This window comes from Petromyzon marinus, chromosome 55, assembly GCF_048934315.1.
Source record: "Petromyzon marinus isolate PM22_M1 ecotype Great Lakes invasive population chromosome 55, UKy_Petmar_22M1.pri1.0, whole genome shotgun sequence".
Lineage (NCBI taxonomy): Eukaryota > Metazoa > Chordata > Hyperoartia > Petromyzontiformes > Petromyzontidae > Petromyzon > Petromyzon marinus.
The window spans coordinates 6,371,194-6,398,984 of record NC_133721.1 but is presented as its reverse complement, the minus strand read 5'-3'; the positions used below and the strand labels follow the sequence as shown (position 1 = coordinate 6,398,984).

The 27,791-nt window shown below is 49.3% G+C and overlaps 1 protein-coding gene across 9 annotated transcripts in view; it reads left to right on the top strand.

The window, feature by feature from the left end:
- YEATS2 (YEATS domain containing 2) overlaps positions 1-27,791 on the top strand; it is a 66,497-nt gene that overhangs the window by 24,343 nt on the left and 14,363 nt on the right. For 6 of the 9 annotated variants that reach the window (XM_032975164.2, XM_032975168.2, XM_032975166.2 and 3 more), the window contains exons 16-25: positions 178-397; positions 1,844-1,990; positions 6,112-6,264; positions 7,869-8,014; positions 10,341-10,502; positions 12,617-12,742; positions 22,354-22,473; positions 23,463-23,577; positions 24,926-25,081; positions 27,319-27,405. In XM_032975164.2, the coding sequence (XP_032831055.2) occupies positions 178-397; positions 1,844-1,990; positions 6,112-6,264; positions 7,869-8,014; positions 10,341-10,502; positions 12,617-12,742; positions 22,354-22,473; positions 23,463-23,577; positions 24,926-25,081; positions 27,319-27,405 (1,432 nt within the window). The remainder of the gene's footprint in view (positions 1-177; positions 398-1,843; positions 1,991-6,111; positions 6,265-7,868; positions 8,015-10,340; positions 10,503-12,616; positions 12,743-22,353; positions 22,474-23,462; positions 23,578-24,925; positions 25,082-27,318; positions 27,406-27,791) is intronic. The other 3 variants (XM_032975167.2, XM_032975165.2, XM_032975169.2) reach the window with 3 other exon arrangements.

Below are 27,791 nucleotides of genomic sequence, written 5' to 3'. Positions count from 1 at the left end.
ATTCTAAATGTGGAGGGAAAAACCGGATCAACCGGCGCAAAATCCACATGACCACGGGGAGAACACGCAATCTCCATATATACAGCAGGCGTTGGGGTCTGGATCGGACACACGACGTCCTGCGTACCAGGCGAGGTAGTTAACATCTCGCCCGGGGGTGCTCTCCTTCCACCGCAGGTGCTGGGGATCCAGGCGGGCTGCTCCGTGTCGCCCGCCAAGCAGACCCTGACGCTATCCAGCGGTCAGATCCTGCTCGCAAAGCCGCTACCTCAGACAGCCAAGCTCCTCCCGCAGAAGGCAGCCGCTGCATCGACCTCGGGGCCGGCCGGCCAGAAGGGCATCACCGTGGTTACGACCTCGGCTGGCGGTGTTCAGAAACCCATGTTGATGGGGACAGGTAAGACCCGCCCATCGTCGTGGAGGTTACCATAGTCCATGATGTATGTATGTGGATAATAATAATAATATACATGGCATTAGCGCAAGGCTATCGTGAAGGCGCTATCACAGATGGGTATGGCTTGCTCATAGTTGGCAATATTGCCATGTGGTTGTATACAGTTGCGTAATGATGTAATATCCGGGTAATATTCAGATTATAACAACATCACAGGATCTTTCACGTCCACTGTGAAGCAGACGCTGAAGTATTTTTGGTTTATACACATGCAGTCTTAACCAGGGTGGCCGCTTGTGTTCAACCAAGAACCTCTGCAAATAAGCGGGAAATGCACTGCAGCTCGGCAATGTCCATCGTGCCTTGCAATGAACCTGGAGACCTTACATTGGTTTCCTGTCACGGCTAACATCATTGGCGAGTGGTATCAGAACTGATCCTTTTAGGGAACCAAAAAACATTTGATCCAACAATTTTTAAGTTTTCAACCATACGGAGCAATGTTAAACCATATTGCGGAATCATGATTTTGCAGCCAATATATTGTCATAAATGTATTGTTTACTCTCGATTATCCTTTGGATGGATTGTCCGGATTGCGGGTTAAACGTGCCCATCCACACATTTTGGCCTGCGCGCTGATTTAATCATCCACTGCCCGTCACAGTGATCGACTGGCTGCCCATGTGACCGCAAATATTTCGACATGTAATGGGATCGTTTTAAGAAATAATAAAAACAGGTGACGCTTTTTACATCCTCACCCACATTCTCTATAATTGAACAACAAATATGATTTCTTACCCTATATGTAGACGTTTTTGCGTTTCTCTCCGATGTGCCTTTGGGGGGGTCTACCGCGTGTCATTAAGCGTCATTTTAGACGTTTCTCTCCACATTCTCAGAGCTTCTTCAGAAATTAATCGGAGCCATACTAAACTATTAAACTAAACTTTTATTTTACCAGGTAAGGCCCATGGAGCTGCATACCCTTTTTTAGAAGTGACCTGGCCACTTTGTTGATAGCTCAACAAAGTGGCATGTCATGTGGACCTTTCTAGCAGCCAATAACTCGAAACACGTGTTTCTAAATGCGGAGGGAAAAACCGGAGAACCCGGAAAAAAATCGACGCGACCACGGGGAGAACACGCAAACTCCAAATATTACAGGCGTCAGGGTCAGGATCGAGCGCACGACCTCCTGTATACCAAGCGAGATAGTTAACATCTCACCACCGCTGCAGCCAAATCTACGCAGTCGGGTTTTTTGTTGTTTATCTGGGCAATCTGTTTTTTTTTTCTTTTATCCCGGCCATTTCCTTCACCCCATGACCCGAGATAATCGAGAGCTGATTGCGCATCTATGATTTGTACTTGGAGGGGAACGATTGTAGACGAACCGGGCTTGCACAAACCGCCGCACTAAACGTTTGCCCGGCGCGTCAGCGACAGTGGCGGCTGGCAAGGCGGTCATGGTGAGCAGCGTCGGGGCATCCATCCTCTCCCAGTCTTCGGCGACGACCGGAGGGGTCAAGCATCCCCCAGGAGTGGCCACGGCGTCGTCGGGCACGACCAAACCCACCCAGGGCCAAGGTAAGGAAGGCGTCATTGGGCGGTGCGGCTGCCGATGATGATTATTGTTGACGTATAGAGGAACGGTAACGTTTTACAGTTTGATGTTAAGTTTTTACATCGAGTCGACAGCTTTGGGAGATGCGGAGTACCGTTACAGAATGAGTAACATTGAACAGTTGGTCACGAGGTGTCCAGTTGTTTGAACATGTCCTACTGGACATCCATGAAGAAGAGCTTCGCAGTTCATCGGATTCCTCCAGTCTAAATAAGGATCCGATTCTGAAGTTTTACCCCACGCTCGCACTGCAGTGGCCTGGAGTGCATTTGTGCATATGGTATATACGCAGCGTCCATGTGATATACTCATACGAGTTGGTATTGCGCCACTGCTTCACCCCAGCTATTCTTGAGAAATGTGAGTACATTGATGTTATATCCACTTGCTTTTCCATGGTCTTATGATGATACGGATTTGCTCGAGAAAGCTTTGAAGTCTGAAACCGGAGCTTGTGCCAGAAAGAAAATATGCGACACTTTTAATACAGTTTGTATCTTTGTATATATCATCACTGAAGAACATAGGGAGATGCTAGATTATAGATATGGAGGTTATATCAAATATGGGAAGGAGCATTGTTTTACATTTGGAATAACTGTGCTTAGAAGTAAACAGATTAGAGATGGAGAGGTATTTATATCCGACTTTTTTTCTCTCGTGGCACGTACAGTTGTATTGAGCATCATTGTCTTGCATTCATGAGCATGGTTGGCTATGTACGGTGAGAAAGAAGTTCAACATACATACATGGAAGGGGAGGGGAGGGCTTCCTGAGATTCACTCTGGGACTGCTGGTGAATCCGGACCCTTTATTCGCTATTGTGCTAGATTGTGGCCAATAAATTAAAAATAAACAAACTGGAGTTTGGTTTACCACATAAACATAACATAAAGTAACAGTTCGGCCGCCTATTGGAGTTCAGAACCAATGTTGTTTTCGGTTCATTTGTTTAGGGAGAGACATTCTGGAACAGTTTTCACAGTCTCGTCAGCAGCGTCGAGCTTGTATTAAATAAATGCTACTGGGAAAACAACGGTAAAGATTTGCCCATAGGGTTGAAAGAGGTTAAGGTGCAGCCCTGCAATGGCTTGCTCACACCACTGCTGGCAGAAAGGCCTCCGCCAGAGCAGTCCTTGGAGAGGCCCCTCTCTGAAGTATTGTTGCCAGCCCTTCCACGCTGACGAGACGTCTTGGAAGCGGTGGCGGTACCCGCACTTTACCACGCCACATGTGACCAGCCGATCGAATCAAATGTAAATTTGTATTCTACTTTTACGTGTCGTGGCAGGCGAACGTGTTGGTATTCGCAAATCCACACGGAGCAGCAGTGATCCCAAACCGCATCCCAGCGGAGGTTTCAAATTATACGGAATTTTCCTCTGGCAGAACTGAAATGGGATTGTGGGAAGTGGAAGTGAGCTGCCAATGTTGACCACACGGCCTTATGTGGATGGTTGGTGAACTCTGGTGACCGTGGCACTGATAAACACGCACGTGGCCTTGGGAAGCACAGGGGGGAGAGAGGGGGGCGGGGGCAGCCAGAGTTTACGGTGTTCCTTGGGGTTTTTTTTTCCTCTCTCCCTCGCCAAATAAATAGCACGGGGGCCACGCGAAATCCACCCCACACCCCCCACCCCCCGCGATTTTCGGGTGCCAGGGAGGGGCAGCGCCTCGTTGTAAGCGCCGGCAAATGACGGCGGCGGCAGCGGCTGGCGAGAATGGTGCAGCTGCCAGAGATGGGCAGGGCCTTGCCTTGCTAGGAGTGGCTGTGTCATTTCTCATCAAGGTTTGGGAAAAACAATGGGCAAAAATGGGAAGGGAGTTCAACGCGGGGGGCCCCCCCCACAGCCCTTTGCGATTGAATACACAAGAGGTGTATGTGTGCTCTTGTGTCTGCCAAGGACAAACGGAAACTACGTTTTTATAAACAGTTTCCATTATGCCTCCCTGCCCCAAGAGTTGGGTGTACAGTGTAAAACAACACACGCCACAACCATGCGTGTATCTGTGTTTTTTAGCGCATTAAATATCGCATGCCCCAACATGTGCGGGGTGATGTATTATGCAACTTGACTTTTAACTACATTTTCTATCTGGCTGTAAACGTTTTTGTTTTACCAAAGTAACCCCCCCCCCCTCCCCCCCCCCGTGTTATATTTCCACATGTGCTTTCAATGAAATAAGTAAATACTGTGGGTAAGTAAACTAACCAGAGAGGATACAGTGGTGTTTTATTTGGGAACGAGATGTTGTCTAATGCATTGCTTTGTATCATTGAAGTATTTTTTTTACTTAGAATGTTTTGGTAAAAGACACCAAATCTGTGGGCATTCAGTGGGATATTTTAATGGTTTTGACTGTTAATATTCATAGCAACACATCTATGTCCTCTGATTAGCCCTACAGACTGCTATTGTAAGTGCTGGAAGGGAGTGATTTCTTTCAGAGGAGGATTTCTCCACAACTCTGGCTGTCGCCTAATGAGGCTCATTGTAATTACTGGCAACACGTCACAGTACTCGAATTTACTCTCCAACACACAACCGGTGTGCTTTACCCGTAACGAATTGGCACGTTTTGTTTACGTGACGAACCTTACTAATTGTCTGTGTCGGGTGGTGGTGGGTTTAACGACACAACATGTATATGTCTATGCAATCTAACCCAAAAACCTCTTATGGATAATATTGATCACGAAAGAATATGAAAGCCTACGTGTTAATACTGTTAGGGAGTGACCTACTATGGCTATTCAGTCTTGATGTAATATGGCACAGACAGGGATGGTGAGACCAGTATCATGCAAACCTGACCGCCTTTGTCTCCCCTCTGCTGATGTCTACTGCTCTGCACAAGGAGTCATCATCATCGGCGTGAATCTATCCTTTGTTGGGTGAAGGCCTATAACATTACATTTGTAACACTGGTAATAATGATTACTATGAAACATATTCTTAGCTCTTTCGGTAAAGTCACGTTGAAGGTAAACAATAAAATAATAAAATATTTATAAAACAATAACGGCCGTTGGTTTTCACACCTGATGATGACCGTTTGTGTTATGGTCGAAACGTCGTGAGAATTTGTATTGTTTTATATATATTTTATTATTTTATTGTTTCCCTTCAACGTGACTTTACCGAAAGAGCTAAGAATATGAATTACTGCAGTCACAAAAGCTTTAAATAAAAATTTACTATGAAACATATAATTCAACCATTTAGTACATTTGGTATTTACAACATTGTTATAGAGCCAGGCTCTCACGAAGATGGGTGCTACGTTTCACACAGTCTGCCGTAGTTTCATAGTAGGGGGCTATATTGCTTTGATTCCCAATAATGGCCTCATTTCAAATGACATAGGGGGATCTTTAACTGTCCACTGTGGATCAGAGTGCATTTTATGGTTAATACACCTGCAGTAATAACCAGGGTGGCCTGCCGGATGCAAACTGCGAACCAGATGCAATAAGCGGCAAATGCGCCGCTGCTGGGCCATATCATCGCATCTCGGAATGTACAAAGAGATGGACATAGACTACAACATAATGGCATGATTGATGTGATTTAAGGTTCTTTTCATACAGAGGGGAGACGGTGAGGGCTGGCAGGCTTCTTTCGTTTGGCTGATTTAGATGCAGAGCAACAGCTACAATTTCACATTCACGTGGTCAAGCCAGAAAAGTGCCTCAGGAGTGTTTGTCTGTGATATCTCCTTCGTATATTTGTGGATCGTGCATTGCGTCGTTACACACTGTGTGTGGCCTGTTCTGGGTGACCACAGTTGCACACTGGAGACTTTTACATCTTCCATTTGTTCATCAGCCGAAAGGGCATAGAGGTAAAGGGGGTGAGTTCAGTCCACATGATGCTCACCTCTGATTACCCCCCACCTCCGATTAGCAAGGTTGGCTACGTGCGGGGTGAAAGAAGTTCACACACACATATACACACATAAATGTGCGAATGAAAACGCTTCACAATCGTCGGCGCAGCACGATAAGAACGTCTCGAGCGCTTTAGCGGTAGAACCGGTGCCACGCGCGCGGGCGGTGATGTTGTGTGCGTGCCCGTGCAGTGCTGGCGACCCTGCAGCTCCCCGCCACAAATCTGGCGAACCTGGCATCATTGCCGCCCGGGACCAAGCTGTACCTGAGCACGCACGGCAAGCACGCGTCTGGCCGCGGCAAGCTGCTGCTCATCCCACAGGGAGCAGTGCTGCGCACCAGCGGTAAATGTTACCCCGTCGTGCACAACGGCCTTCGTCGGCGGCCCCATCCGGACGGGCTGGCGCGGCCCGGTCCCTTCCGCGTCCGGCTCGCGGGGGTCTCGATCATCCTCTCGAAAGCAAGCCTGTGTCCGGGCTCGTGAATGTGTCCATCGTGCGCCCACTGGAGCATGGGTGGACATGTCTGCCTTGTGTCATTCTATTATGTTTTACCCCCACAACACCTCCGAGATTTTGCCAAATGAAATCTTCACGGCTGGCTTGGCTTTTCTCTCTCACGTACTGCAACATGACTAAAGGGGGGAGGGGCTGCACTCAGCCAGACCACGTGATCTCCAAGCCACGCCCACTGCCTCTCTGGTGGGCGTGGCCAAACGCACGTATTAACAACCATTTAAATAAACCCGCAGTTTCAGTTTTAACTCGTGTCTGCCCTCAGTCAATTGTCAACCCTTAAGCCGCAGTAAATTATGGTGGAATTCGCGTGGTCTTTGTAGCGCTGGGTGGCCCAGTCGGCCTCACAGGATGTACCCTCATTGCAATGCGGGCACAGGACACTACCTGGGCCTTTGTGCTCTCAGTGTAATTTATTTTGTAATTATGACACCTTACGATTCTTATTTTACCTCCCAATTATGCTTCGGTTGCGACATCGGCATCGTGTCCTGAGACAAAGTAAATTTACCATGCAGAAACTTTTGATTTAAAGCTTTCGTGACTGCAGTAATTCATATTCTTAGCTCTTTCGGTAAAGTCACGTCGAAGGGAAACAATAAAATATATAAAAAACACAATCAATAAATAAATACCACTTGGCAATAAATAAATAAATGCGGACCGCCACTTCTTTCAAATGTTTCTTGCCGTTGCTTTTCACACCTGATGATGACCGTTTGTGTTATGGTCGAAACGTCGTGAGAATTTTTTATTGTTTTATATATATTTTATTATTTCATTGTTTCCCTTCAACGTGACTTTACCGAAAGAGCTGCGAACATGCAGAAACTGTTGCATAAAGCAATGTAAACCCGTGTTGGAGAACGGCCCTGAGAACTTGACATCGCAGAGCTGCTGCTGACATTCTCTCGGTTGCCTCTCATGCAAGCCAGCTGGTGCACAGCCTCACAAAATGCCCCTTCTGTAAACGCGTCCGTCGCACGCCAATTGAACTAAAACAGTTTTAGCAATCGGACCTGAACATTTTTTTCCCGATTTTTAAACAATGAAGACTTCGTCATAACGGCGGGGGTGATGCACATGGAGCCGGTTGTGATGTAAGTCTGACCAAGGCAGTTTGGAGTTGTATGGCCTGGTGGAGTGTTGTACCGTTACAGAACTGCTTTTTGTGTTGAGTTTTTTTGTCTTTCCCCTGCATTTCCGCTTGGCACTGTCGGCTGCGCATGGTGCGAAGGAAATTCCAACACAATAACGCCACTTGATTTCTACGCTACTTTAAACCGCGCCTATAAATCGATCAAAATCAATGGTATTCGTTGAAAAACGAACCATGCGCTTAAACGACCGAGCGCGTTGAGAGGCAGGCCGCCGTTAATGAATGCCGGTGTGCGACCCGTAGTGCGAGCGTTGACGCCGCGTGTCTCGTGCAGCTGGCCAGACACTGCAGGGCTCGGCGGGAGGTGCCGGCAGCGGCGTCACCTCCTCCTCCAGCGCCGTCCTGGGCTCCCTGCAGCAGCACGGGAAGCAGCCGCCCTCCCTGCCCTACACCTCCTACATCCTGAAGCAGACCCCGCAGGTAACCCCGCTCGCACGCTGACGCCACGGCTGCCTGCTGCGGCTGTCCTCAAGCTGCAGCGTGTTTGAAATTGTTCGGCCCGCATCGTGCCGGTTACTGCGAGGTGCCCGATTGCCGAACGAAAACATTATAAGGCCGCGCTCATTGCACACAAAGTGCTTGCCGCAAATGAACGCACAATACCTTGTTGATCTCGTCAAGGACCGTAAACCATCACGTAAACTCCGGTCATCGTCGCAGCGGATTTTGCCTAGTCATCAAACAAAGATGGGCACCATATCCCACACTTCCCCCCATGCTCTTGTGCACCCATCTGGAATGCTCTTCCCACCGATATTAGGAAGCCACTGGAACTATGCACTTTTAAATCATCCATATTCATTTCTTTAGAATTGCTTTTTAGTGTTTAGTTTGTCGTCCTTCCCTGGTACCTCCCGATTAGCACGGTTGGCTACGTACGGTGCGAAAGAAGTTAAACATACGTACTTACGTCTCAATCGAGTCAGCATTTTTTGTTATATTTACAGTCTTAGCCTCCTATTCTTAGTCACGGCTCGGCTCAGGCTTTGGCCCTGGCTCAAGCGAGCTATGGCTCACAGCAACGGTCGTGGCAGCACTGGCAACAGCAGCGAGAGAGCAACTGGGCGTCCCCGACAACCATAAACGGGGGTGACATTTTCCACGCCCCAACGCTCAGATATTTCAGCGGTCATCGGCGGCATTCGGTGATGAAACAGTTGTGACACGTTCGGGTTTTGTATTTCTTCACTTGGATCTTCCTTGAGTTGAATGTATGTTTGTTTTTACGTTTTGCATTTCTATTGTCTGACGGTGTTTTTTTTGTTTAACTGTTTCCCCGTCAAGTGTGTTACAGGAAACCAGCACACCAGATTTGACACGATAAACAAATGACTGCTGTACATACTCCCCCTCATTTCTGGTGACCCCTACTCTGCCATCCGTAGGCATGCTTTCATTACATATTTGGTTTGGTGTACAGATTAACACGAGCTCAAAATAACTTAATGGGCTAAAAAACTGAGCCAAGATACTCGTCTGAATACCAGCCAAGTGCGGTAACACGAATCATGTCGTAACATTTCATCAATTGAAATTGATCTCACGCTCGGCAGTCATGTGTTGTTTTGTACACTGTATGCAAATAAATGCACATTATATGCAAATGTTCGGATTCCACTGCGAATTGTGGGAATGCATCGAGCCGGGGTGGGGGGTGTGGGCGCATTTTCAAATGCGCTTCCTGCGGCCGTCTGGAACGCTCTTCCCCACAATATTAGGAAGCCACTGAGAGCTATGCACTTTTAAATCTAGGAACCCAATTCTTTATGACTGCTATTTGTGTGTTAGTGTGTTGTCCTGTTCCCCACACCTCAAATTAGCAGGGTTCACTACGTACGGTGCGAAAGACATTAAACATACATACATACTATTCGTGTTCCTAGGTTGCACGTGAGGTGACATGACCAAAGCAGAGTTGAAGCGATAAAGACAGATTGCAAGTTCTTATTTCATCGCTTCTACACCTTTTCCATGGGCACATCTGAGCCAAGCCACCACAGGGCCCTCACGGCGTGGGTGTTTTTTATTGGATACTTTCCATGCCGAGCTGTAACCAAACCACAATTTACTGGCCTCACAAGACATTTGAATGAGACTCGGGGGTTGGGCAAGGACAGGGGTGTTGATAATGATACATTTATTGCGTGCGATATAAATTGGTACACTGTGAGTACACGGCATCGTCCGCCTAAATCTACAAAATTGTTCAGAATCGGCATCTTCATTTCGACTGGAGGAATCTAATGAGCTATGAAGCTCTTTTTCACAGATGTCCAGTAGGTAGGACGTCTGTCCACTTCATTGCGTTTGACATCAGTCGGTACCCAATGAGGACACAGCATGACTGCTTTTATTGTCCTTCCCCCGCACCTCCGATTGTCAAAGTTTGGTTATGTGTCCACACGTTCGTTGCATAGTGACATCAGCGGCACGGTTGGGCTTCGGCGAATGCGCCGCTGCTGGGCCATTGTCACCGCATCTCAGGTTGTACAAAGAGGTGGACACAGACTATAAGGTAATAGTATAGTGAATTATATTGGTTCGGGTTTCTGCAGTGGAATAACAAGCTGGAGCCTCCTGGGCCCGTGCCGGGCTGGCTCGGCTCGGGCCCAGGCACGGCTCGGTATTACAGTGGGGGGAAAAAAAAGATTCGCCGATGGGTGTCTTGCGGCAGCCTCTCGACTGGTGTCGTGTTCAACGTGTTGACCTACGTATCGCCCCCCCCCCCGCCCCCTCTCTGCCGTAGGGAACCTTCCTTGTGGGGCAACCGGCATCGTCGTCATCGTCATCGCAGCCATCCCCAGTGAAGGCGGCCGGCTCCCCCGTGCAGCCCCACCCCCCCGGGAGCCCCTCCCCTGGCCCCGCCCGTGTGCCCACTCCAAGCCAGCAGGCGGCTGTCATCACACAGGTACCGCACATTCCTAACGGTATCGCCTGGTATGCGGGAGGCCGTGGCTTCGGTCCCAACCCTTGATGCCTGTATATTTGGAGTTTGCGTGTCTCTCTCTCTCTCTCTCTCCTCATGGTTGCGTGGATTTTTCTCCGGGCCCGCCGGTGTTTCCCTCCACATTTAGAATCGTGTGTATAGAGCATTTGGCTGCAATAAATTTGCGCGTGATAATCCACTTAGCTGGGCTATCATTTGTGGCCAGGTCGCTGCTGAAAATAGCTATAAATGTAGCTCAGTGGACCTTACCTGGAAAATAAAATTAGTTTAAAATTGTATTTTTAGTCAGTAATCTCAACCGTAATTAAAATGATGTATCATCATTTCCACTGTTGGTTTGAAGACCTCCACAAGCCGCCACCAATCCTGCGACGCAAAAATTCACCAAGTACACGAGCAGATTTCATCGCTCCCACCCCTAGGGGGAGGACACGGTCTCAGGCGCGTTCCCTCCCTCGGCTGCCACTCTGTCGAGGCGTAGAGGGTGGGCACCAACAAAATTGGAAGACTGCGCCAGAGAAGACATGGAAATGAATGTAATGGCAGTTGGAAGAATGGCAAAGGCCGAAGGCAATGTAAGCTGCTGATCGTGAACGACGCAGACTCTCCATAGGGTTACGCTAAATAAAGAACGGTATGGAATGTATGCCTGTCATGTGTGCAGTAGCAGTCCACTTCCAGACCAAGTTAGGAAGTAAGCAAAGGGAGATACTTCACTCGTACTTGTATGCCGACGGAGATAACGGGAGACGCACAAACACAGAGGCAGACCCGTACATAGTGCAGACACAAGTGCTGTTGGCGAGCACCTATTGCGGCCGGCATGGCAATCGCGGGTGATGTGACCACCACCACGCACGTGGCTACTTTTGTAATCACAGTGCTTAAACGAAACGTACCACCACTCTCCCAGCACGTGTGGAAATTTCAGTTTGTCTATGTACGTCCGTCACCGTATTATTATTATATGCGCATTCCTCCATTGTCAAAAAAGCTGGACAAATGAGTTATAACTGATTTACAGAAATCCTAATTGCTTGACAAAACTATGGCTCAGTAAATAGCCACTTGGTGATCATACTAATGTGTCCGATGTTTTACGTCTGCATCTGAAAAGTGTCTGTAATGTACGTCGAGAAATGTCGGGAATGGCCATGTATTGGCGCTGTTGCGGGCGCGCTTATTTTCTTTAAAACCCTTAGACAAGGCTGAGTGGTTATGACACATTGTTGGGGAATGGGGTGCGGGAGGAAACCTTCTGCCACGTAATTGATCTGATCTTGAATTTAGCTCGAGGCTCGGGAAGCCTTCTGCTCGGGTCTGGGCTGACTGGCAATGTCAGTGGTCCGAGGACAAAAGTAGTAATAATAATGCCTCAATATTTACCTGGGTATGCCTCACTGAGTCTCGAAGACTCATTTTCAGGAGGGTTCTGCGTGAGATAGATGGCCACTGCAATTAACCCTTTCCTGTTCCGATGACGTACGTGTACATCATCATTTTTTTTCCCGATCCCATTCTGATGACGTACACATATGAATTGTGAGTAAAAGGCCATGCGGGAGAACCTGTGGCACAGTTTGGCGCCGGCTATTGTAAGAGTGCGGTCGTGTTTTTACAGTTTTGTGCGGTGAGTACAATGTCTCTCTAAAAAAAAAAATTACGCTGAACCACTTGTGCTTTCCAAGATTCAGCAGTGAACGGGACCCACCCTGAGACTTACAGACGGCTCGGAACGGGAAAGGATTAAGCTTTAAGTCATGATTAATGAGTGTTTCATATGTGGCAAGAAACAGCATTTAGATTCCTTTCGAAACCAGATTTTCGTCGTTTGATTCTGGCTCGGCAAATAGCCAGTGGATAACCGCCCATACCACGCTGAGGTCCTCGACCTGGCTCAGCTTGGATGTACCAATGTAAAAGGGGTATACATTTCCATCCTTGCGTAGGTCGTGACAGCATGCTCGCCAGCCCGTCTGTGTGTCTAGAGCGCTCCCTTCCGTGTGCCTGTGGTGTCTTGAGTTGCTGGCTCCAGCGGTTGATTGATTGGCGGTGTCTGTGACTGCACGCCACAGATCATGCAGCCCCCGGGAAGCCCGTCGGTGCACCCCACGCCCTCCTCCAGCCCCGCGGGCCCCGAGGCAAGCCCGGCTAGGATCACCACGCCAGCTGCTCTGCCCCAGCATGTCGTGCCTGCCGCTGTGAGCATCTTGCACCTTGGCGTTTTCACCCCGCACCGCCATCTCTCCCTTCCGTGTGTCTCAAAGCGTTGCAGAGTCGACTCTTAGTTATCCATCGGTAGTGGAGAGAGTGGGTGCATTCTCGGGCGATTTGTACGCATGCACGTATGTATGTTGAACGTCGTTCGCACCGTACGTAGCCAACCCCGCTAATCGGAGGCGTGGGAGAAGGACAACAATCTAAACACAAAAAGCAGTTCTAAAAAATAAGTTTTCAATCTAGATTTAAAAGTGCATAGCTTCAGTGGCTTCCTAATATCGGAATGAAGAGCGTTCCAGACGGCCGCAGAAGCGCGTCTGAAAGTGTGCGATGCGGTGACCGTCTTTGTTCGATAGTGAGCCAAAAGTCGCTTCTGCGAGGATGCGTGAGCATGTGTTTGACTTACACCTCGTTTATAGTACAAGTGAGGCTCCTTAAATATTTATACATTATGTTGATTTATGTAAAAGCACCCCTAGTGATGTGGTGTCATGGATCTCAACTTTTTGTGTGTTTTTTTTATTTTTGCACCCAACCTAGCCGTGTATTTTTTAACCTCCAGTGTAAAGCATTTACCTTTGACCAAAAATCGCCCAGAGTGTGCCCCATCTCAACAGATCTCGGAAACCAAGTAGGGCTGAGCCTAGATATATTTTGGATGAGTTACCACTATGCACAGCAGGTTGTTATACATAATAGAGGTTTTTTTGGGTTAGATCGCGTAAATATATAAATGTGTCGTTAGACCCGCTACCACCCAACACAGATTGTAAATGTTGTGTCTTGGCTCTCCAACACACCATTGTGCTGCACTTGTGACGAATTGGCACGTTCTGTTTACGTGACGACCCTTACTAGTTGGCTGTGTTGGGTGGTGGCGGGTTTAACGACACAACATTTAAATATTTACGCGATCTAACCCCAAAAAAAACCTCTTACGTATGATATTGGTCGCGAAAGCCTACGTGTTAAACAGGTTGTTATAGGCTGCGGGGATGAATGGCGGGCAAACCGAGGGAGGTGCAGAAACATTAATTGTTGTTACTCTTATGCTCCCCATTGCCTTCACCAACCCATGCTGAGTAGCGTGGTGAAGCATTATCTAATAAACCCCCACGACGCGCACGGCAGTGGACAGACCAAAGGAGCGCTCCACGTGTACACGTGTGGCTCAGCCGGTAAAATGGTCGCGCTCGTTGCACACAAAAGTGATTGCCGCAAATTTCGATCGAAAGCTTTCGTGACCGCAGGGATTCATATTCTTGGTTCTTTTGTGTGTCTTTGCCGAAAGAAACCAAGAAAATGATTGCCGCACATTGACGACGATACCTGGCGGATCACGCGAGCTCATCCTCGCCGTGGCGGCCTTTGGCTGCTGGCCATCGAACAAAGACGGTGGTCACCGCATCGCGCGCGCTTCCAGATGCGCTTCTGCGGTCATCTGGAACGCTCTTCTTATCCGATATTAGGATGCCACTGGGGCTATGCGCTTGAAGATCTCGATTGAAAAGTAATTTCTTTACAACGGCTTTTTCTCTTTAGTTTGTTGTCCTTCGGCCTCGCCTCCGATTAGCTCTGTTGGCTACGTACGGTGCAAAAGAAGTTCACCGTACATTCGCATGCAAAAGAGCAGCAGTGTTGCCTGCCCTCCTGCCAGTCCCCGTTAAGATGCTTAACTTCCTCTGCGTTGATGAAGGGAGCAGATGGCCCTTCTTTCCTGGCCCCCGTCGGTTGAAGCGATCTCAACCGGGCCACGAGTGGTGTACACAGAGAAAGCACGTTAAAAATGCTTTCCGGCAGATAATATATATTCAGTAAACCTCCCTTTTCCTCCTAAACACGTCCAACCGCAGGGACGCAGCAACACAGTGGGCCCAGGAGCTCTGTGGGGTTGGATTTGCATGGCTAGTCGTTACATCGCAGGAACGCGAGAGGTGGCAATGGGTTTGGGGAAGTCTTCATCCAGCAGTAGATTGATCATGCCTGTTGATGATGAATGAAGACGCTGTGTTTTTGAAATTGTCTTGTACATCACATGTTCATTTGCTTCGTTTTTGTCCAGGCTGTCCTGATTTTAAAGCTCAGATTGTGGGGTTTCATCATGTCAGTGTGTTTATATTAATGTGTCTACGATACGCATAGCGCTGCTGAAATATTCATCCATGTGCTACGACTATTTTTAAGAGGACTCGGTCTACGTTTTGTTTTGGTGGTGTCAGATTTATCACCAGGCAGAGGTGAGTAATTTTGCCGCACAGCAAGCACACGATGAGCCGTCTAATGGAATTCTGATGTTTTGACGTTGCAACGATTTCCAGCCATTATCAAAGAGATTTTCTTTTTGCGTTTACATGCTTATTAAGCGGCATATTTCACAGGCCGAAGCGGATAATTGTAAATCGCAGCCGTCGAATGTCATGTGGACGGCAGTTGGCGTTTCTGAGCGACAATTGCCGGTTTTGGATGTCCACCGCCGCACGAGGGGTACATTCGCGGGATGCTGCCGTGGTATCAGGGCTAGCAGACTGGACTCGTGAACCGAAGGTCACCGGTGTCCCCGGTTCATTCTCACGGCGCGGCACTCGAAACGAGAAACAGCGAAATCCCCCGCCCCAACGCCTCTGTCCCACCCAGCAACGCAAAGGACGTTCACTACAATGAGTTGCTCGGCAGCCGAGTCGCGTAGTGCTGGGGTAAAGTGTGGGGGTACTGCCAACTCTCCGAACGTATCTGACCAGTGTGGACGTGTAGGCTACATAGCCTCTTAGACAGGGGTGGAGCCACAGGGGGAGCTGGGGGGGGGGCCCAGCCCCCCCTTGAAATTTTGGGAAAGTCGGTTATCGGGATAACCGGATATCCGGCTGCTGCAAAATGCTGCAGGCTGCCACCTCGTGCTGCTGCCCTGCAGGCTGCCACCTCGTGTGCTGCCCTGCAGGCTGCCACCTTGTGCTGCCCTGCAGGCTGTCCCCTTGTGCTGCCCTGCAGGCTGCCACCTTGTGCTGCCCTGCAGGCTGCCACCTCGTGTGCTGCCCTGCAGGCTGCCACCTTGTGCTGCTGCCCTGCAGGCTGCCACCTCGTGCTGCCCTGCAGGCTGCCACCTTGTGTGCTGCCCTGCAGGCTGCCACCTTGTGTGCTGCCCTGCAGGCTGCCACCTTGTGCTGCCCTGCAGGCTGCTTGAGCGGCAGCCTTTCGAACTTATCGAACTTATTGGCCACATCAGCGGCTCCGACCTATTAATAAACTCCGCGTTCAAATCCAATCAAATTTGTTTTATACATTTGTGGCGCCCATTGGCAAACATAAACACTGGATATCTCAGAATATTGAAGTCAGCCCCCACAAAGTCAAAATTCTGGCTCCGCCCCTGCTCTTAGAGTGGGGGGGGGGGGGTGGTGGAGGCTCTTCCGCCAGCAGTGGTGTGAGCAAGTAATTGCAAGGCTGCACCAATTATATTTCTAGGTATATTTGCCTCTGCGGCTATCCATAATCAATATCAGTTGCCTGCTAAAATACACTCTAAGGCATTCTGAGTTGGCAAACGCTCGGTAGAAATATATCCGCCTCTGAATCGCACTTTTTCCTGTCCGTTCGCTTGGCGTGCACCACGATGACCTGCAAACACGACAGTCTCACAACATGCCACCCACCGCAAAAAACACGGAACAGTAACCTCCGCGTATCCCTAACGCCACCTGTGAAAAAGAGCTTCATAGCTCGTCGGATTCCTCCAGTCTAAATAAAGAACGTGATTGCTACGATCTTCAAACGTCGCTGTCACGAAGTAGGGCAGCCAAGTTAATGAAGTGAGCCGAGTGCTCACTCTTCCAACTATGCAGCAGCAGCAGCTAATTTAACGTAGAATTTACACTTTTCACGCCCATCGAGTTGGTGTTGGCACAGTCACACGCGCACACCCCCCCCACCCACTAGTGCAGCAGCCTCGCTAATGTGACAGCGTTTTCAGTTTTTCTTTGCAGTGTCAGCTGGAAAGTGGTGGGGGGGGGGGGTGCACAACAGCACTTTTTTACGTAGCTAAGTCTTTTATAAATAGCCCCTGTGTGTGTGTGTGTTTTAAAGCAAAGTCTGGCCCCGCCTGGTCGCTTTGAGTTGGCAACTGGGGTCAGCACAACGCCACCCTGCTACTTCACACACGTGACTGTGGGTGGGGCGGGGGGGTGGTAGCGGGGCTTTCTCCATGTTCGTCAGCGGTGCGAATGCACTGGTGTTTGTGAGCCTTGCAGATACCACGACTGCTGCTGATACTAACTACTACTGCTCACCCCCGGTTGTGCTATCCGTAGTGACGTTTGAATACAAGTTGGGGGTGGCTCTGAATAATTGCACTGGTGTTTGTGAGCCTTGCAGATACCACGACTGCTGCTGATACTAACTACTACTGCTCACCCCCGGTTGTGCTATCCGTAGTGACGTTTGAACACAAGTTGGGGGTGGCTCTGAATAATTGCACTGGTGTTTGTGAGCCTTGCAGATACCACGACTGCTGCTGATACTAACTACTACTGCTCACCCCCGGTTGTGCTATCCGTAGTGACGTTTGAATACAAGTTGGGGGTGGCTCTGAATAATTGCACTGGTGTTTGTGAGCCTTGCAGATACCACGACTGCTGCTGATACTAACTACTACTGCTCACCCCCGGTTGTGCTATCCGTAGTGACGTTTTAATATAAGTTGGGGGGTGGCTCTGAATAATTGCACTGGTGTTTGTGAGCCTTGCAGATACCACGACTGCTGCTGATACTAACTACTACTGCTCACCCCCGGTTGTGCTATCCGTAGTGACGTTTGAATACAAGTTGGGGGTGGCTCTGAATAATTGCACTGGTGTTTGTGAGCCTTGCAGATACCACGACTGCTGCTGATACTAACTACTACTGCTCACCCCCGGTTGTGCTATCCGTAGTGACGTTTTAATACAAGTTGGGGGTGGCTCTGAATAATTGCACTGGTGTTTGTGAGCCTTGCAGATACCACGACTGCTGCTGATACTAACTACTACTGCTCACCCCCGGTTGTGCTATCCGTAGTGACGTTTGAATACAAGTTGGGGGTTGGCTCTGAATAATTGCACTGGTGTTTGTGAGCCTTGCAGATACCACGACTGCTGCTGATACTAACTACTACTGCTCACCCCCGGTTGTGCTATCCGTAGTGACGTTTTAATACAAGTTGGGGGTGGCTCTGAATAATTGCACTGGTGTTTGTGAGCCTTGCAGATACCACGACTGCTGCTGATACTAACTACTACTGCTCACCCCCGGTTGTGCTATCCGTAGTGACGTTTGAATACAAGTTGGGGGTTGGCTCTGAATAATTGCACTGGTGTTTGTGAGCCTTGCAGATACCACGACTGCTGCTGATACTAACTACTACTGCTCACCCCCGTTGTGCTATCCGTAGTGACGTTTGAATACAAGTTGGGGGTGGCTCTGAATAATTGCACTGGTGTTTGTGAGCCTTGCAGATACCACGACTGCTGCTGATACTAACTACTACTGCTCACCCCCGGTTGTGCTATCCGTAGTAACGTTTGAATACAAGTTGGGGGTGGCTCTGAATAATTGCACTGGTGTTTGTGAGCCTTGCAGATACCACGACTGCTGCTGATACTAACTACTACTGCTCACCCCCGGTTGTGCTATCCGTAGTGACGTTTGAATACAAGTTGGGGGTGGCTCTGAATAATTGCACTGGTGTTTGTGAGCCTTGCAGATACCACGACTGCTGCTGATACTAACTACTACTGCTCACCCCCGGTTGTGCTATCCGTAGTGACGTTTGAATACAAGTTGGGGGTGGCTCTGAATAATTGCACTGGTGTTTGTGAGCCTTGCAGATACCACGACTGCTGCTGATACTAACTACTACTGCTCACCCCCGGTTGTGCTATCCGTAGTGACGTTTGAATACAAGTTGGGGGTGGCTCTGAATAATTGGGTCAGCACCCTCGATTGTCCAGTGTTATGGAAGGGAGTGATGGCGAGGGTAAAACAAAAAACCTAAATAATTCCGACACCTATCTCAACTGGGAAATAATAACATTTGTACTGCATCGCTGCATGGAGCGAAGGTGAAGGTGAAAGATTGTGTCGTTCGTTTTTTTTTAACGTTTACCAAAGTATGCGGACCAGAGTTTGGAGCAGATAATAATAGAAGCAGTCGTGTCTAAAAGAAACACATCAGCAAATAAAGCAAAACGTGCATTAGACTTTTTTAAACTGCCCGTTGGCGAGATGTTGATCACCTCGCCCCGATTTCCAGGAAGTCGTGGGTTCGATTCAACCCCTAACGCCTGTATATTTGGAGTTTGCTTGTTCTCCCCGTGGGTCGCGTGGATTTTTCTCCGGGTCCTCCGGCTTTCTCTCCACATTTAGAATCAAAATGCATTCGGAGTATTTGACTGCTGTAAAAAGTCCCACTCGATAAACCGCTTTGTTGAGCTCTCAATTGTAGCCAGGTCCCTTCTGAAAGAGAGCTAAATAAGCTCAGTGGGCCTTACCTGGTAAAATAAAAAAAATAGTTTCGTTTTAGTTTGATATGATTTGCTTTAAAATCAACCTGCAGTAAAAGGATTTAAATATTGGCAGCCTACCGCTTGGGTTTGTGGGCTCCGCAAGTAGGATTGTGATGTGCCTTGCTTGTAATTAGGGGCGCCTCCAGATGGCAATACTCCAGCGCAGTCTTCGAGACAGTCTGGTCCCTTCACCTGATGAAGGCCGCTCGTGTTGTGGCCGAAACGTCGTGATTTTTGTTGTTTTATTTTTTACCTACGTGACTTTACCGAATATGCACAAAGAGTATGGATCCTTGCAGTCACGAAAGCTTCAAATCTAGAATACTACAGTACTGTACATTTTATAAGAGTCACGATAATCATATCGTCGATTTTGCTAAATATCATTGTCACATTGAACGTTTGAACTGAATTATTTTTTTTACAAACATTTATTTTCTGACAAAATATTTTTTGAAACAAACACAACCATTAAATTAGCACTTTGCAAGAAAAATGTTTTGGAATGGCGGCATGGTTGTTAAATTGCGTCATTGTTGCCGTGTATTTCATTGCTTGATCATTTACAGTCGTGTGCGTTACAAGCGTTACGGTTTGTAACGTTGCATCGATCGGTGAATTGCAGATGATGAACGATTTAGTAATCCTCATTCCAACTGGAGGTACGCAAGGGCACACGAACGATACCATCGAAAAAAAATGCGTGTAATCGCAAAGGTACGGGTAACGATTTTTTTGCGATAATCATCACATCTAGGGATTGCATACCGTATCTTATTGTGGGAAACCATTTTGCGACAGCACTTACCGACCACACATCGATTGTAGTCATCGCTATTACGGCCGAAGCGCGGGTAGCGTTCGGGTGAAGCAATTGGGGTGTTTTCTTTCCTCCGCGGCAGATTGTGGCCAGACAGGTCGAGCACAGACCCAAGATTGTGCCCGGGTAAACGCGCGTGTAAAGCCCAGTCTTTCCTAGAAAGGGCTTGGGTTTCTATAATAAGCCGTGCCAACATCTGTTACCTAACCTCCTGTCCGTGTTACGCTGCCTTCTGCCTTGACCAATGTGCTGTTTACGGTTTTACGTAATCTTTTTAGGTATGTTCTGCCGTGTGTGTGTGCGTGTGTGTGATGTACGTAAATCTTTCACATTTGAGAACAATTGAGAGTCTGGTGGGGACACGTTTCAGTTCCACTGTATGTGTTGAATTGAGAGGGATTGGCAACGCGTGTGTTTGATGTTGAATTGACGTCCCTGTTGCTGGTGTTCGCTGAACCAAACGGCTCGCTCAGCTGCGAGTTATTTTTGATCGAGTTACGAAAATAAACGAAATGAAGTCGACATGGACATATGAGTAAATAAGTTTACGTGTAACCTGGATAGATGGCTGTGATCATGTAAGGCTCTTTGTCATTCCGATGCTAGATGAAGGCCTGCTCTACGCTGTGTCGGTCATGAGGGCTGTGTACCCATTCTGCACCACGCTGGTCAGTGCGCGTCGGTGAAGGTGGGATGCCCGAGGACTGATTCCGATATCACTTGCCACTGATGTTAGCCATGGTCGGGAATTGAACTTAGGTTGCCGGGTTCGTAGCGCAGTGTGCTAACCTCTGTGCCACCGCTCCACCCATTCTACCAATTCAATGACCTACCTTTTCTTTTGGCAGGATATCAAAACAATGATCACTCGTACAAAAAATGTACACTATTTAAAAACAATATATATTACGTAAACAAATCCAGGAAATACTCGGAAAGCTTCAAACGGGCAAACAGAAGCGAACCAATCTGGAGACCTCCATATCCTCTAGAAACAATCACGACAGCTCACCCTCTCACCACAGTGGGGGGTTATGACGCTAGCCCCCCCCCCCAACCTTCCTCCCTGCCGCCATGTCAGCCGGGCAAGCCGTGTGCGCCGTCTACGGCACAGCCGCCGTCGCCCCAGGCCCCCGATCCCAGCTGTCGTTACAGCGGTAGCCTGGCAGATGCTGCCACCCAGTGGCTGTGAGGCTGCAGAGGAACGTTGTGTCCTATAAATTCTAATGCGCCCTTCACACGAGAGCACTTTCTGACGTGACTTGAGGTTATTGGCTATTTGCCATGACCTGGGCTTTGTGACCAGGTTACAGCTAGGAGGCTCATCATGTGGGCTATGGGGCCGGCCATAAATGACGTCATGCACCTGGGGGGGGTGGGGGGGGGGGGCGTGGGGGTCAGACATTTGTGATGATGTGTGACGATGGGGGGCGGGGGGTTGATAAATGTGACGTCACACCAAAATGCACAACTTTAAATAAAAATAGACAACACGTTCTACTTCATAAACTTTTTAATAAATGTTTTCTCCGACAACATCAGAGTGCATCGCCACATTAAATACGCGCTACTATGACAATAGTTTAAAGCGATTTGAAGCATGTTTTTTTTGGGGGGGGGGGCAGAGCTTTGTGACGTCATTTTAAGGAGGGGTCTGACTTATTGTGACGTCGTGTGACGAAGTGGGGGGCGGGGGGGGTCAAAAATCGTCCAAAATCGCGTGACGTCATTTCTGGACGGCCCCTATACAGTCGGGTTACAGATATGAGTCTCATCATGTGGGCTATGTCGTGGGTGGCTGGACACCTCCACATGTTTTTAGACATGCCTAGGAGACACCCGCAACAAATAAAGGTGCCATGAAGGCCGATGATGCCGCTAACTTAACGCGTAAATACACATGATTGTACGTAGAACTTCTTTCGCGTCGTACTTGGCCAACCTTGCTAAATCGGAGGTGCGGTGGAAGGACAACAAACGAAACAAACTAGACAGTAGCACACACAGCTGTAGCCTCGGTACCGAGTCAGCAGTTGAGTCCATTTAACGTAACGAGAGAGCGGTGTAACTCCTATTTTTCTCCGACGACGGAGTGTGTTGGCGAACTTTGCGAGCGCCACCTACCATCTCGCCGATAACCACGGGGGCAACGGCCCTCGCTCGCAGGGACAATCCCCCCCCAACCCCCCACACCCCCGCAGCTTCCAAACACACGTGGCTGTGTGCGCGTGCCCCTCAGGGCGCGACGATGTCGGGTCTGACGCTGTCCCTCAGCAGGCCGCCCTCGGCACACATCCTCCTCTCCCCTGGGCAGCAGCTCGTGGCCACGCCAGAGAGCGGCAGCTCCCCAGCGCATCAGGTAAGAGGGCAAAGAAGAGTTTAACACCTTATTCTTAGCTCTTTCGGTAAAGTCACGTTGAAGGGAAACAATAAAATAATAAAATATGGATTACTGCAGTCACGAAAGCTTTAAATCAAAAAGCTTAACACCTTCTTTGGTTCATCTTCTTTGGTTCTTTCGATGAAGTCTCGTCCCTTCACCTGATGAAGGCCGCTTGTGTTGTGGCCGAAACGTCGTGAGAATATTATTGTGTTATTTTATTTAATCAATTTATTATTTTATTCTCATTCTACGTGACTTTACCGAAAGAACCAAAGAAGATGAATCATTGCAGTCACGAAAGCTTTAAATCGAAACCTTCTTTGGTTCTTTGGGTAAAGTCACGTGGAATGAGAATAAAATAATAAAAGTAAGACGATAAAATTCTCACGACGTTTCGGCCACAACGCAAGTGGCCTTCTTCAGGTGAAGAGACAGACCTGTCTTGTGTTGTGGCCGAAATGTCGTGCGAATTTTATGGTCTTATTTTATTTTATTATTTTATTCTCATTCTACGTGACTTTACCGAAAGAACCAAAGAAGATGAATCCTTGCAGTCACGAAAGCTTTAAATCGAAATTTAAGAGTTTAACGCATTCGTAGGCTTTCGCGACCAAATATTATCCATAATCAAGAGGTTTTTTTTTGGGATTCGATCGCGTAAAACCCGCGACCACCCGACACAGACAATTAGTATGGTTTGTGACGTTAAGAAAATGTGCCAATTGCTTCAGCGCACCGGTGTGTTGGAGATTAAACCCTAAACGTCGTACTCGCATTGTGAATGCTGTGAGTTTACTTTCCAACACTCCGGTGTGCTGCAGTAGTAACTAACTGGCACGTTTTCTCGTGGGACCTTTGAAATACTGTAGGTGCATGCCAAACCGAATTCTTCCACAAAACTGAAATTCAGTTGTCAGCACAAAAATGGAAAATGGGCCCGCAGAACGATTGCCCGCTGCCCCCAGGTCGTCCTCCCCACCGGCGTCTCCCTCGGCAACAAGCCGGTGTCCACGACAGCGGCTGGGATGGCCGCGCTCCACGCGGCTGGATTCCCCGGAAAGGCTGTCGCCACCAAGTCCGGTAGCAGCCCTTCCACGTGGCTTTGGACGGCCTTGCCGCCGCGCCCGGAGCCTCCTCCACGCGCCTTGCACTCACGCGCGTGTACACAAGAAGTGTGCCAGCGGGACAGGGCAGCTCGTGGTTTGTTTACCAGAGCAATGCATACTTATCATCTCCGTTTATTCATTCGGCGAGAGCGTAATTGCCGAAGGCGTGCGATAGTGTCCTCGGTGACCATGCGCAGCTCTCGTAGCGCTCCGCCGCACTTGGCGGGCAGTCATCGGCAACGCGCGACGTGGTGGTTTTGTACGGTGCCACAGCCACAGTTGTGGGTTTTCATGAAGGGGGACCCCCCCCCCCCCCCCAACGGTGGAGGTTGGCTTCACAGAGACCTTGCCCTCTACAGAACCTCTTCAGCAAGGCCCACTGATGGATGTATATTTAAGCAATCAATAATCAATCATGGTCCTGCAATATATAAATCTGCCTAGCACAGGCAACCAAAATTACCAAGAAGAGGCATTTTTTTCGAATTCGGTAAATACGAAATATTTCAAGGTCCACGATGGATGTGAATTCGAGATGGTGGTGGCCCTTAATAAATAACGTCACGCAGCAGTCCTCCGAGAGCCGCGTGCGGCTCTGGAGCCACAGGTTGCCGACCCCGTACACAGGAGCTGATGCCGTTGCTCGATGGGCGCTTCTCGCGTGCATTCCATTCCCTGGCTGCCACTCCATCGTGAGCCTTGACCAACCTGCCGCCAATCCTTCCAGCGACGTGACCTGCTGCAGTCCGCTTAAACACTCGACCTGGAACAATCTACCGTGTCCACCCGCCGTTGGACGATTTTTTTTCCACGATTGGGTGGCGCGACTCGATACACGCAGGAGGGCTGCTGGAGTTGCAGACCGTGGGGCCAGGCAGAGTAGAGTGAGCAACGTCGCACTGAGCCAAGGGTGACTGGGGTCTTCATCGGAGCGTGTGGAGAGAGGAGCAGAGTGAGATGAGAGGGGAGAGGCGCGCAGGGGCGACTTCGTGGAAGATCTTGTCGACGATGAGCGCAGTCGTGAAATTAAATTCGAGATTCAAATTGGGGAGCCAGCTGAGCAAACGGAGGGTTGCGCTGACGTGGTCTCATTTGCAGATGCGGGCGAGGACTCTGGCAGCCACGTTTTGTAAACTAATCGACAGCCACCCAGCACGGTTTGATGCCCATATGGTGAACGTGCCTCCGGTTAGCACGGTTGGCTGCATACGTTTGCAAAACAAATTCTAAACGCGTACGTACATAATCGCTGAGTCGCCGCGCGTTCGCACGCCTGACGCGCACGCTCCCCTCGCGGCCCCTCCCCTCGCGGCCTGCGCCAGCAGGCGGCACCCTGAAGCTCCAGTCGAGCGGCTCCCCGGCGGGGCCTCAGCAGGCGGTGCTCGCCATCCCCGCCAGCCAGCTCAAGCAGCCGGCCGTCCCCAGCGCCAGCTCTGGGGTTCACACCGCGCTGCTGCCGCTGCAGCCGCTTGCCAAAGGTGCCAGGCTACACGGGGGGCGTGTGCGCGAGCGTGTGCATGGGAGCGGCGGTGCAGCGGTTCGCGCGCTGCGCTCCGAACCCGGGCCCACCAGAGTTTCGATTCCCGCTCAAGGCCCACGTCGGTGACGGTTATCTGAACCAGTGCCGGGCTTCCCCTAGGTCAACTCAGCCTCACGTGAATACCTGGTGCGGTTAGTAGTAAACATCGTCGCTGGGGAGACAAAGGCAGGTCGGGCGTGGTGCTGGCCGCCCACCCCCTCTTGTGCCGTCCCGGCCTTTCATAGCTGCTCACTAACCGCACCTGCCCCAACAGTATGTGAAGGCTATACAGGAGAGCTTTGTCTTTGTATGTATATACGTTGCACTTCTTTTGCACAAAAAGTAGCCAACTGTACTAATCGGAGGTACGGGGGAAGGACAACCAACTTCACGCAAAAAATAAAACGAGCGTGAGAGCGTGAGTGCGTTGTGCATGCGTCCGGTCAGTTCTGTTCGTTCAGGTGTAATCGGCGTTTGTGTGGCCATTGCGTTGGCTCGCACCTTAACCGAGCTTCAGGTTAAACGTGAAGGGGTCATGTCTCAGAGGGCTCCAGTGGATGGCGTGAGTGAGCCATATCCCACTCGTTCTACCCACCGCACGGCTCCACCTTTTGAGTTTATTGTTTCTTTTTTTGGGTTTTCAACCGAGCGCTGCACTCCCTTTGCGATAACACCCTGAACCACATGCACGCTGCCTCCCGTTGCTGAACATTTTCCTGCAAAATTACCCAGTTGGGATTAAGCAGAGCAGCAACATCGCTCCCTGCTACTGCGAACACTTGGGCAGGACCCGCCTGAAAAGAAGAGTCATGAGGCTTTTCTGGATAAACAAGCGTCAACAAGAATTATAATAATTTGTTCACAATGGATCTTGGCCCCCTACCCCTTCATCGACCTACTTACACTGTCGTAGTGAAATATGGTCAACAAACCCCCACGGCTGACACGGCTTGGGGAGGCTTTTTCCAACGGTGGATTGACAACGGCCTGTAAACTATTGTAATTACAGTACAACAACAACCGCCATTCGCCACTTAAGTGGCGGTGACGTCACCACGGCGCTTGTGCCAGGCCATGTGCACGTTAAGGCCACGTGAAAGTGTCGAACGCCCGCTGGCAGGAGGTCACGGGACAGACCCAGGTGCCATGGGTCGACTGTCTGAGATGACTGGCCGATGCACCACTTGTGCCCCTTACTGTGCCAACATAATTACAGTATAGGCATTCCTTGATGTATGTGATAGATGCGCTCCTGGAAAAGCGCGCGTATCTCAAAATCGCGTTACGTCAAAAGCAATTTTCCCATAAGAAATAATGGTAAAGGAGGGGGTTATGGGATTTCATTCACATTCGCAGACATAATCGCCCATATTATCCTAACCTATATCAGTACAATACATCCATAATACAAGATCATGCAATATCATACTTTCAATTAATAAGAAAATCAAATCAACTCTTAATTTACTTCCTATAAAATAAAATCATAAAAATAAACACAGCATCACTCACCTGTAACCACGCCGGAGTTGCGTAGTGGAGACAGGGTGGATGGAGACGGTGTTCACAAGCGAAGATGCTGTACGGCGTAGCACGCTCGTCATCCTGCCGCCCTGGCTGCTGGCAACGCCATTGGGTCACGGTGCCGGGCTAGGGTGGCGCATGTCGCATTGCAGACGACGTTATTCCGGAAATGGCCTCGCGTGGGTCGATTTGAAGGTCTAAATACAAGGCGCGCGTTATTCCAAAATGGTGTACCGCAAATGCACGTAAACCGAGGATCGCCTGCCTTATTATCATGACAGTCGACGATGCATTAAAGCACTCGGCTACCCAGAGGAGTGCGTAAATGTATCGTACGTGTCGAGACCCTGTTTGTTCGTTGGCTGCTGAATGAGGGCCTCTTCGCACGCCTTGCGGGTCGGTGAAGGAAGCAGAGTGCAGAACAACAATTTTAATAAAAAAAACATACCTTCGTTGTTGAAATAAATAACTCGGCTGAGTCTGTATGCCATGGACGCCATTTTAGAAGCTTTACGTTTCTGATATTACATTGCGTTTTTTTTTCCTTTTTGTTTTAATTTCCAAAAGTGATTTATTTATTATCATTTTCTGTTCACGTTTTTTTATAATTTCACCACGCGTGCTTGTGCTGTCCGTTATTCATTTCCCGTGTGTGTCTGTTGCGTCCGGTAGCTCAGGCCCAGTCTAGTTCGGGGCCTGTCATGAGCCCCAGCACCGAGGCTCTGCCTCCCAACTCCCCCGGCCCCACTTCTCTGCAAGGTAAATGTCCTCATCCTGCCCACCACGTGGGTTGCACAGCCTCAGTCGTCCGGAGCTGGGCCCTCCGGCTGTTCAAGTCATTTCTTGCTCTGCCGATTATCGGCTTCAATCTCAGAGACCTGCTGAAACCGTATGCCCCTGTCCGGCAACTTCGATCCGCCAATTCCCGGAACTTTGAGTGTACCAAGGACAAATCGGGAGTTCGATGGGGGATCGAACTTTCCAGTAGTCAGGCACCTCGTTTGTGGAACGTCTTGCCCCCAGACCGTTGGGAACTTTCCGTGAGTCGAGGTTTTTAGGTCTCGTCTGAAAAGACGTTTAATTTCTCTCGCGTATCCGTCCGTCTGTGAGAGGTTGTTTTTCTCTCGGTTTTAATGTGCGGGGTT